Source organism: Thamnophis sirtalis, unplaced genomic scaffold (genome assembly GCF_051295495.1).
Source record: "Thamnophis sirtalis isolate CommonGarterSnake01/CBP01778 unplaced genomic scaffold, rThaSir2_p1.2 scaffold_2, whole genome shotgun sequence".
NCBI classification, from domain to species: domain Eukaryota; kingdom Metazoa; phylum Chordata; class Lepidosauria; order Squamata; family Natricidae; genus Thamnophis; species Thamnophis sirtalis.
In genome coordinates, this window is record NW_028261382.1 from 59,768,339 (window position 1) to 59,780,863 (window position 12,525).

General features: G+C 43.4%; 1 protein-coding gene across 1 annotated transcript in view; it reads right to left on the minus strand.

Moving 5' to 3' along the window:
• Positions 1-12,525, minus strand: part of SLC25A1 (solute carrier family 25 member 1) — a 40,903-nt gene that overhangs the window by 13,643 nt on the left and 14,735 nt on the right. Inside the window, 1 exon segment of the mRNA XM_087705702.1 lies at positions 628-735. Coding sequence (XP_087561828.1) covers positions 628-735 — 108 coding nt within the window.

A 12,525-nucleotide genomic window follows, 5' to 3' on the forward strand; every position in this document is an offset into this window, starting at 1 on the left:
TAAAGAAAAGAAGGAGGAAAAATACCCGTATTAATAAAAAGCAACTCGCTCTGGGGATGCTCTGCGTCAGATACAGATAGAGCCAGGGCTGTCCGGCATTTCCCAGCCACCGGAGAGGCAGCTGCCTTTGGAGGATGAGATAAGTGGGGAGGAAGGACAACTGGGGCCTGTTCCAGACGCACATATGCGCAGAGCAGTTAGGAGAGGTGAACAACGGAGGACAAGGAGTTGTTTCGGGAAACAAAGCATACGGGGATGCTGAATGGTCCCTCCCTGGCTGGGGAATAAATAGAAGGAAAAGGGAGCGGTAGTCGTAGGAGACAACAGTTCGTCTTTCTGAAGGTTTTGCTCATGGTGTTTCATGCCACAAAGACTGTCTGCCAGAACTTAATTTGCAGCCTTTTGGCTGGGAGCTCAGGCCTTGCAATTATTGCAAGAAACTTGGTAAGATTTGTTACTGCCCTTAATTCCTTGCCTGGACTTTTGGGTGGGTGAATGCAAATAATACACAAGAGGTAAATAAATAGGGGTTTTTCGTGACAAGGAGTCTATTTCTTGCTTTTGCTAAGGCTGGGTCAGAACACAAAATACAGTTTGGTGGGTAGATGGAAACTCTTGAACTCTTACCAATGCCTTTATAACGTGGCGGGTTGGCCTTTTCATCCAGCTGCAGCTGTGTTTTCACGTATTCGGTGGGGAATGTGATGCAGATTTCAATACCTCCGGCGATGCCACCTGCAAAGGTAAGTGAGACAAGAATGATGCATCTGTCCGCGGATACGCAGGAAAAGAAAAATATATTACAGCGAGTTCTTGACCTATGACCACAATCATGCTCAAAATTTATGCTGTTCGGTGAGGCATTTCTTAAGTGAGTTTTGTTCCATTTTACAACCTATCTCGCCTGAGTGGTTAAGTGAATCGCTGCTGTGGATAAGATAGGAACACCAGTTGTTAAGTGAATCTGGCTTCACCACTGACTTTGCTCGTCAGAAGGTTGCAAAAGGGGATCATGTGACTCTGGGACATTGTGACCGTCATAAATATGAGCCAGTTGCCAAGCATCTGAATTTTGATCACTTGAACATTTTTTCCCACCTTGAGCACAAAGCCGAGAAACGGTTTCCAAGTAGAAATAAAAGTGATTTGGCACAAAGTCCAGAAAAGGTTTCCAAACAGAAATAAAAGTGATTTGTATTTTTTTTATTAAACCAGTCAATTTAGCCATCTCTGCTATCTCCCATCAGTTTTTGCGGCCTTTCGTCCATTCTTGGAACCATAATGCCCCTCTTGAAGAATTTATTCTCCTTTTAGAAATAAGCCACTCATTTTCCCAGCTCCTCCTTGTAGGAAAGGTACGACTCAAAACTTCCCAAATCAAACCTGTCTTGCAAGTTAGATTCTGTCGGGAAACATGTTAAGGCAACTTTGCCCCAAATCCTTAACTTTGCCCCAAATCCTTAACGTCTCAATCCAATACAACCCAAGTCTCAGCTTGTTGGAACAATACAGGATGTAAAACGACAAAATCACATTAAAGATTTATTGTGGATTTCACAGCATTGACAATGATTTTGCTGCACGGCAATTCCAACAGATCATTTTAAAACTCGGAAAAATCTTTGCACTCCGAGGTAGCCCAACATTTAAACTTCTTTTTTATAGCAATGCCAGAGGCAGATTGAGACAGCCAACTACATTATCCTTGAAGGTGCAAAGTTTGCAAATCTCATCTTGGAATCACAGGTAGCTAAAACTTCTGCAGATGGAAAGGAACTCATTTGCGTTCTTAAACAAAGCTTTCAACCACTCCCGAACCTCAACAAAAAGTTATGTTTAAAATAAAGAAGAACTGTATTCAATCCCATCCGTTCTTTTAACCCACGCCTTTTGCTTCAGACATACCCTAAAAATAAGCCGAAATGAACATTAGTGGGAGCACAGGCTGTTGCATGGTGAATTTCCCCGAGAACTGGAAGATTTCGTGAAAATGCCAAACTTTAGTCTGTGGGAAGAAACTGTCCTTCCTAAGACCTGTATTACAGCCGTCTTACAGGACATAACTAGATCCTGATTGGTACAGAAAATGCATTGGTTGAGGCCACACTTGTAATACTGCGTCCAGTTCTGTTCACCGTGATGCAGAAAAAGATAATCAGACTCCAGAAAGGGTGCAGAGAAGAGCAACAAAGATGAATATGGGTCTGGAGGCTAAAACATACAATGGACGATGGAGAGAACCAGATATGTCTAGTCTAATGAAGAGAAGGATTAGGGGTGATATGAAGTACTACTGCAATGCGCTCTACATGGGGCAGCCCTTGAAGAGTATTCGGAGACTTCAACTCGTCCAGAACACAGCCGCGCGAGCGATTGTGGGTGCACCTCGGTACACCCATGTTACACCTATCCTCCGCGAGCTGCACTGGTTACCGATTAGTCTCCGGATACGCTTCAAGGTGCTAGTCGTAACTTATAAAGCCCTTCATGGTATTGGATCTGGGTACTTGAGAGACCGCCTGCTGCCAATTACCTCCCACAGACCAATTAGATCTCACAGGGTTGGCCTCCTCCGGGTTCCATCTACTAGCCAATGCCATCTGGCTACTACCCGGGGGAGGGCCTTCTCTGTGGCAGCTTCGGCCCTCTGGAATGAACTCCCCGCAGGGATTCGGACCCTCACCTCTCTCCAGGCCTTCCGGAAAGCCGTCAAAACCTGGCTTTGCCGGCAGGCCTGGGGGTGATGAGTTCCCCTCCCCTCTCGACTTGTATGATTGTGTGACTCTTGCTTATTTTAATTATTTGTATTCGTTTTATGTTCCCTTTTTGAATTGTTCGCCACCCTGAGTCCTCCCAGAGAAAGGCGGCATATAAATAATAAAATTCAATTCAATTCAATTCAAAGTAGTTTTCCAATATCTGATGGAAGCTCTTCTTCAAAGCACCTGAAGGCAGGACAAGAAGCAACGGATGGAAACTAATCAAGGAGAGAAGCAAGCTAGAACTAAGGAGAAATTTCCTATCAGTGACAATTAATCAGTGGAACAACTTGCCTTCAGAAGTTGTGGGTGCTTCATCACTGGAGGCTTTCAAGAAGAGACTGGACTGCCCCTCTGCCAGGAATGGTGTAGGCACAGAGTCTCCTGGCTGGGCAGGGGGTTGGACTAGATGACCTTCCAGGTCCCTTCCAACTCTGTTAATCTGAATCTAAAGATCGGGTTAACAGTTACAGAGTTGGAAGGGACCTTGGAGGTCATCTAGTCCAAAAGATAAAAGAAAAAGAAGATATGGAGTACTTTCGAACAAGGGACTTGTTTTCTAAATGGCTGGAAAATAGAGGTAGAAATTAGGGTCTGGAAAAGTATTATCATGGAAGCAAATTGAGCCAGTCAATGCACACTCTTCACAAAGCACTGATGTACGTTAAAAGAAAATGTATAAATAAACTGTTGGAGGAGGAGGAGGAGGGGAGGGAAGAAGAAGAAGAGGAGGGATGAAGAGGTTTTATATTAGAGAACAGAAAGAGGAAAGGAGAATTCCGTTCATATTGGAGAAGGAGGAGGAGGAAGAGAAGGAGGAGAAGTAAAAGAAGAGGAAGAAGAAGAGAAGAAGAGGACGAGGAGAAGAAGAGGAAGAGGAAGAAGACGAGGAGGAGGAATGAAAAGGTTTTATAAGAGAACAGAAAGGAAAGGAGAATTCAATTCATATTGGAGGAGGAGGAAGAGAAGAAGAAGGAGAGGAGGAGGAAGAGGAAGAGGAAAAAGAAGAAAAAGAAGAGGAGGGGAAGATTGAATTATCATTTATCTGAAATGGTGTAAAGTCTCCTGCGCAAACAGGGGGCTGGATCGGAAGACCTCTAAGGTCCCCTTCAGCCCTGCGATTCTATGTGCTAAAAACCCATCCTGCAACTTATTTTTTTGCAGAGGTAGAGGGTCGGCAGATTGGAGTTTCAGGGTACCAAGAAGCAGCTCAGTGGGCTGCCTGTTCCCCACCCAAAAAAAGCCCTTCAGCTCCTCCCCGTCGAAATAAAAAGAACCCCAGGAGGTGATTGGACGTTCTGAGCCCATCAAAAGAAGACAAGTTGTTTCTTTCCTGCTCTTTCACGGAGCACTAGCTCAGCATGACTGTGCAAAGTGAACGAACACGCTCTCGGGTGTCATTGGCTGGCCGAAGTGCAACCAAACAAGATAGGCACAGACTTCAACGGATAATTAGAACTGCAGAAAAAAACTGGCTACCAACCTGCCTTCCATTGAGGACCTGCCCACTGCACGAGTCAAAAAGAGGGCTGTGAAAATATCTACAGACCCCTCGCATCCTGGACATTCAATTGTTTCAACTCCTACCCTCAAAACGACGCTATAGAGCACTGCACACCAGAACAATTAGACACAAGGACAGTTTTTTCCCCGAACGCCATCACTCTGCTAAACAACTAATTCCCACAACACCGTCGAACTATTTACTAAGACTGTATTACTATTCTTCTTCTCTTCCTTCCTAGTACCTATCTCTTCCCACTTGTGACTATAACCATATTGCTTCTATCTTTACAATTTATATTGTTTTATTTGTTTCCTAGTACGATTTGATTGCTTATTAGTAACTTTGACTATCCCTAAGTGTTGTATCTTTTTATTCTTGATGAATATATTTTATTCTTCTTATGTACATTGAAAGCATCTGCACCAAAGACAGACTCCTTGTATGCCCAATCACACTTGGCCAATAAAGAATTTTATTCTATTCTATTCTATTCTATTCTATTCTATGCACCTAAAACAGGTTAAATAGCTAGTTTATGCCCAGACCATCCAAACATTCAGCTGTTATCACACGATGCCGAATTTCCATTTATCACTATAACCTTGCTGCTTGTATCTTTACGCTTTATAGTTTTATTTAGTTTTCTAGCATGATTACGTTGATTGCTTATTTAGTATCCCACGACTATCACTAAGTGTTGCATCTTATGATTCAGGATGTATTTTTTTATGTACACTGAGAGTTTATGCACCGAAGACAAATTCCTTGTGTGTCCAATCACACTTGGCCGATCAAGAATTCTATTCTATTCTACTTATATTGAAATTGATTGTTTCCTGATTGCTTATTTGTATCCTATGAGTATCATTAAGTGTTGTACCATGATTCTTGGCGAAGGTATCTTGTCTTTTATGTACACTGAAAGCAGGGGTGGGTTTCAACCGGTTCACGGCGGTCCCCGCAAACCGGTTGGTCGGCGAACCTGGAAGTAAGTAACTTCCGGGAACGGCGAAGGGCCCGCCCACCCGCCTGCGCTCCTTACCGGTCTTTGAAGGCTTCTGCGCTTCCACGCAGGCGCATGGCACATACAGCACCTGCGCGATTCTCCGCGAGCAGCTGGATGGCACATACAGCGCCTGTGTGAGTCTCCGCGAGCAGCTGGAGCATCGCGCAGGCGCTAAGACGCATGCGTGAACTGCGCGCGTGCACGAGGACGCCGCCGGCCCCGTTCCAACCGAACCGGTTGGAACGGGATTAGCAACCCACCACTGACTGAAAGCATATGCACCGAAGACAAATTCCTTGTGTGTCCAGTCACACTTGGCCAATAAAGAATTCTTCTTCTTCTCTATCTCTCTATCTCTCTATATTTAAGTTATATATTTATATTGTATATTGTTTCTGGGTATCATTCATATTAATCCAATTGGTTTGATGAGAAGAAAATAGATATAACAGTAAAGGACTTTTTGTTAACCAATATTAATTATAACAACTAATAATGGAATGAGGAGGGTAAGGGATACAGTTAATGATACATACATGTACTACCATAACAAAAGGAACGTGGACACAAATTGTAAACAGTGATTTGAGGGGAGAAAAGGGCTTAGATATTTTGCCAACAAATTTTTCTTTAGAATGTGTTATAAAGGTTTAATTGGATGACTTTGTAATAATTAATGAAATGGCATTAGGTGGTTGTGTTTTTTTAACTATGCATTATTCTAGGCAAAAGGACATTAAAACAATTTCAGTTAAATGAGAACTATGATATGTGAAAGTAAGACTCATTAAGAACTTTGATATTCGATATGAATGTAAGTAATGACTTTGGAAGAGATGAACAAAAGCTAATTGTAACCAATTGACACTACAAGATGTAATGTAAGATGATTATTTTTGTGTGTGTTGTTTATTTAGTAAAAAAAATTGTTTAAAAAAAATGCCCAACTCATCTTTATCTCCACCTTCATCTCTATCTTTCTTGTTCTATCTAAACATTTCTCTATTATACATGAACAAATGTAACTACGTTTCATTTATTTTGATCCAGTTTACGCTAACATTGCTAATAATCTCCATCCCGTTTATCAAGTTTATTTAATCCTCATTATAGTATACGTCTCCTCTTTACTGCTTCAATTCTTATCTGATCCAATTCCCAATTAACAGTAGGAAGGAAGTTAACTAGATATCATTCAGATTAATCCAATTCTCATTAACATTTTTGATTATCTCTATTCTTTTCCTTGGAGCACCAGCTCAGCATGACGGTGCAAAGGAAACACACACTCGGGCGTCATTGGCTGGCCGGAGACACAACCCAGGGAAACACCCACAATGAGGATTTACGAAGAAACTAGATCGGGATCTTGTCAACAGCAGCAACCTCACCATGACAAAGTAGCTGGTGAGAGAAGAAGGGTAGGGGCAGATTTCTCTCTCGTCCCCCCTCCAAGGATGAAAAAAACGACCTACTCGGCATTCGACTGAAGCTGATTTATTCCTGCCCTGGGTTGATCCCTTGGCGACATCACAACAAAAGCTGTCACTTCGGATTTTGTTGCTGTTGTTGTTGTTGAAGGAGGGGAAGCTAATGCATTTCGAAGAAGAGAAAAATAAATAAATTCCCCACGCTTGGAAAAAATGGCCTGCTTTAAGTCCTGCTGTGTATCGAGAGCCAATTTAGTCTGGTGGTTAAGGCACTGGGTTAGAAAGTAGGAGACGATGAGTTCTAGTCCCACTTTAGGCGTGAAAGACAGTTGGGTGACCTTGGGCCAGTCCCCAGGAGATGGTGAGTTCTAGTTCTGCTTTAGACATGTAAACCAAGCTGGGTGATTCTGGGACAATCGCCAGGGGATGGTGAGTTCTAGTCTTGCCTTAGGCATGGAAGCCAACTGGATGACTTTGGGCCAGTCCCCAGGAGATGGCGAGTTCTAGTTCTGCTTTAGACATGTAAACCAAGCTGGGTGATTCTGGGACAATCGCCAGGAGACGGTGAGTTCTAGTTCCTCTTTAAACCAAATTCTAGGTTGGCAGAAGCTGGGACAAGTAACAGGAGCTCCCTCTGCTACGCGGTGCAAGGGATTCGAATCGCCGAACTGCCGACCTTTCTGATCGACAAGCTCGGCGTCTTAGCCACTGAGCCACGGCGTCCTACTGAACCTCACCCCTAAAATAACTTGGGCTCTAGCACTAAGAAAATATAGAACTCCAAATTTTCTCAGTGTGACTCAAGTTGACAGCTGGCCCTTTTATCTATGCCATTTTTCACCGTTCTGACACAGGAAGATTTAAAAAAACGTCTGGTAGCTGCATTGCTCGAACCCCATCAAGGGGAAGACAAGATGCCTTAGGAAGGAAGAGGAGAAGGTCCTTCAGACTCTCCCAGCAGATGTAAAATGGGAATACAGGTCGTCCTTGGACTTACAACCGCCATTCAGTCCAAAATTCCCGTTGCTACAAGAAATATTTGTTAAGGGAATTTTGCCCCGTTTTACTACCTTTCTTGGTATGCTTAAATGCACTGCAACCAATTCAATTGACAGATTAACAGAGTTGGAAGGGACCTTGTAGGTCATCTAGCCTTGCCACAGTGAATAGAATAGAACAGAATAGAATAGAATGAAAGAAAATAGAATATAATGGAATAGAATAAGGAGAGAAGGAAAATAGAATAGAATAGAATAGAATAGAATAAGGAAAGAAGGAAGAAGAATAGAATAGAATAAGAAGGAAGGAGAATAGACTAGAATAGAATAAGGAAAGGAGGAAGAATAGAATAGAATAAGAAGGAAGGAGAATAGAATAGAATAGAATAAGGAAAGAAGGAAGAATAGAATAGAATAAGAAGGAAGGAAGAATAGAATAGAATAAGAAAGGAGAATAGAATAGAATAAGAAGGAAGGAGAATAGAATAGAATAGAATAAGGAAAGAAGGAAGAATAGAATAGAATAAGAAGGAAGGAAGAATAGAATAGAATAAGAAAGGAGAATAGAATAGAATAAGAAGGAGAATAGAATAGATTAGACTAGACTAGAATAAGGAAAGAAGGAAGAATAGAATAAGAAGGAAGAATAGAATAAGAAGGAAGGAGAATAGAATAAGAAAAGAAGGAAGAATAGAATAGAATAGAATAGAATAAGAAGGAAGAATAGAATAGAATAGAATAAGGAAAGAAGGAAAGAGAATAGAATAGAATAAGGAAAGAAGGAGAATAGAATAGAACAGAACAGAATAACAGAGCTGTAAGGGACTTTGGAGGTCTTCTAGTCCAGCCCCCTGCTCAGGCAGGAAACCGTACACCACTTCAGGCAAATAGTTATCCAATTTCTTCTTCCCACCAAGAAGAAAGAAAAAACGGTCAAATCACGGGTTTCCTATTCAATGTGACATCAATGTAATGCTAGAGTTTTTAAAAAACCCTTCCAATTTCCAAACTTTTGGATTTTAATCAATTGAACAATCTGCTTGTTTTTTTTTAAACTCTGGCATTACAAGAACTGTTGGATTCCTGTTTTTTTTTCAACTGTTCCTTGTTGATTCAATTATGTCTCTTCCTGCACAGCTATTAAAAGTCCTACTTTAAAACCCTCGGTGATTAGAGCTAATTTATAACTCAATCCTTTTTTTGACTTGCAGATGTTCTCTGATCTGGAACCTCCTGTTATTCTTTCCAAATTTTCCAGCCCCTCCCCAAAAAAGTCAGAACCAAAAACTAATTTTCCTCCCCTGCAACATGCCACTTCCATGTCACTTCAAGTAGTTCTCAACTTCAAAGGTTATATTAAGTAACCTTTTTAAAAATCCGTCTTCCGCAGGCTTCTGTTCTCAAGATGGTTATTCGAGGATCAGGTCCCTTTTTTTTCACTTTGAACGGTCACTAAATAAAATGGACGTAAGTCGAGGATTACCTATACCAGTGATGGCGAACCTTTTAGACACTGAGTGCCCAAATTCAGTGCCAAAAGCCAAATACCACTCACTCCTCCCGAATCTGCAGAACCGTAAAGCCTATAAACTTGAAATTTGACATGTATGTTCCTCTAGGTGCTCCTAAGAAAGGATTTTTTGAAATGACCATCATTAGTAATTATTATACAGTAATTAACGCACTCTGATGCTAAGGAGTTCTACTCCCCCTCCCCACCTGAAAAGAACTCTGTTCCAACTGCCAGTTGCCTCACATTCCGTTACCTCAGTTCAAACTGGCAGATGTTCCACTCCTTCAGCCAGGAGTGCTCTGGGGCTCTGAGTGCCCAAACTGCACATAAGCATCTCCAAACTAAAAGCTGTATGTGCAAACGTGCATGCAGACATGCACGAACATATGTGCATGCATGCACAAACATGCGCACATGCGCAGTAGAGACCCAAAGACCAGCAGCGCAGCAAGAGGTAAGATCTTTTTCTTTCGTGAGCTTCTCTTTCGTCGTTTGCAGGGAAGCAGATGCTCACGAAAGAAGCGCCACGGAGACCTGACCTGGGATGACGGTGCGCGTGCCAGCAGAGAGGGCTCTGCGTGCCACCTCTGCCATGGGCGAGTAATCATGGACCTGTACACTCCATGAACTCAATCAAAACCATCTTTGATTGCTTAGCCCGGTGCACAAATGGTGGCTTATTCTACAAACCAGGTTAAACACACCACGGCTCAGTATCACATGTGGATTGGAAGCGTGAAGATTTTTCCTTGTGTATTTTCTCTCTGGTTCTGGGAATCATGCACACTGTTGATTGATGACTGCGGCAAGAGAGAAATGCATTTACTGGATAAATAAAGAAGAAGCATCAATCTGTCCTTACAGCAGGCAAAGGGTTGAGAGAAATGAATCATCCTTTACCCATTTCTGTTTGTTCAAGCAAGCAAAAGCTTTTTTTTTAAGGGGCATCGCAAACAAGACAACAATATATGCTTTGAAGGGGAAAATAAATATATATATATTGTCACGTTCCAGCGTTCACGTTGAATGCAAACAGAGAGTCAGTTTGTTTGGTGAAAAACTTTATCTCTATCTAATATTACGAGATAACCAGCATTAAATGACAATGATACAAAGGTAAGCAAATCCAAGTCAGTTCTAACCAAGTTAACACCATCGCTCATATATATACCATCACCTCACCCAGCTCCACGCACAACTCCATCCAGATGATACTCAACCACCACCACCAATCACCATGACCCTAAGCCACACACACCCCACACCCCCAATGTCATCATAGCCTCCTTCCTGGTTAGCCAGATCCAAGCAGAAGAGTCACTTCTGAGGAGGCAGTTGCGCCCCAGTAGAAGAGTCGCTTCTGAGGAGGCAGTTGCGCCCCAGTAGAAGAATCGCTTCTGAGGAGGCAGTTGCGCCCCAGTAGAAGAGTCGCTTCTGAGGAGGCAGTTGCGCCCCAGTAGAAGAGTCGCTTCTGAGGAGGCAGTTGCGCCCCAGTAGAAGAGTCGCTTCTGAGGAGGCAGTTGTGCCCCAGTAAAAGAGTCGCTTCTGAGGAGGCAGTTGCGCCCCAGTAGAAGAGTCGCTTCTGAGGAGGCAGTTGCGCCCCAGTAGAAGAGTCGCTTCTGAGGAGGCAGTTGCACCCGAGTAGAAGAGTCGCTTCTGAGGAGGCAGTTGCGCCCCAGTAGAAGAGTCGCTTCTGAGGAGGCAGTTGCGCCCCAGTAGAAGAGTCGCTTCTGAGGAGGCAGTTGCGCCCCAGTAGAAGAGTCGCTTCTGAGGAGGCAGTTGCACCCCAGTAGAAGAGTCGCTTCTGAGGCGGCTTCTTTTCCCAATACGGTCCTGAAGAAAATGGGGGGGGGGGGTTGTTGTTTGTGTGTGTCTAAAACAGTCCAAGCTGGAATTTTCTTTGCAGAGCCATCTGGCATGTGAAAAGATAAATGCGCCTTGGAGGTAGATTTGCCTGGGCCTCCCTCCCATTCAACTGGCCATGTCTAATGTGCCTCCTTTGGCACCGAGCCGGCTATTTAGCAAACTCAAGAGACAGCTCAAACTATTCAGCATGGAGGAAAAAATAGAGACACAGCAAAAGCCACCATTAAACTTCTGAGCACGTTTCTAGTGGAAAACACAGCCTCCCTTCCGTCCTTCGCCAACAAGTGCTCCTAAGGACTAGCAAACGTAACAGAATAAAAGTTGGGAAGGACTTTGAAGGTCTTCTAGTCCAACTCCCTGCTCAAGCAGGAGACCCTATTCCACTTCAGACAAATGTCTGTCTTCCTGCGATGGAGCATTCACGACTTCTGGAGTTCCACTGGTTCATTGTTCTCACTGCCAGGAAATTTCTCCTTCGTCTAGGTTGCTTCTCTCCTTGATGAGTTTCCACCCATTGCTTCTTGTCCTGCCCTCAGTGCTTTGGAGAATAGCTTGACTCCCTCTTCTTTGTAGCAGCCCCTTAAACACTATTATGTCATCCTTAGGAAGGATGGACAATTCTGGGAGTTGAAGTCCACCCATCTTAAAGCATTCTGGTTGGAGAATTCTGGGAGTTGAAGTCCACCCATCTTAAAGCATTCTGGTTGGAGAATTCTGGGAGTTGAAGTCCACCCATCTTAAAGCATTCTAGTTGGAGAATTCTGGGAGTTGAAGTCCACCCATCTTAAAGCATGCTTGTTGGGCAATTCTGGGAGTTGAAGTCCACCCATCTTAAAGCATTCTGGTTGGAGAATTTTGGGAGTTGAAGTCCATCCATTTTAAAACATGCTGGTTGGGTAATTCTGGGAGCTGAAGACCACCCATCTTAAAGCATGCTAGCTGGGGAATCCAAGTCCATTTTAAAAGTTGCTAAACACTGCTTCAGAGTTTTCCCACAGCTTATACACCACAAAAAACAATCCATTTGTGGAAGGAAGGATGGAGCAATTTCCACCTCCCCAAAAGTGCGTGGCTCAACATGCCTTTGCAAATCCACCTCCTTTGCCTTTGTGGGCTGCAATGTTTGGCTCCGTCTCCTGGCCCAACTCACCCAACTGTAGTTTCTTCCAACCCACCTCCACCCCGCAACAGGGAAACAAGCCACGCCTTTGTGCAATGTGGGAATTCAAACCCAGAATTTAGACCTGGCAGTGTGGAAATCAAATTAGTAGAAGACACCGGCGTGTGACAGAAAGGTAGGCGTGCAATTCGCCACCGTTGTGTTGAGCTAAGCAAAAATCCCTCCAGCCCTCTCCCAAAAGTAGAGTTGACAGCCAACTCGCCAGGTAGGGGAAAGGGGAAGTCGATAGGACCCTTTCCCCTGAGTGACCGCTGGCAATGACCTTC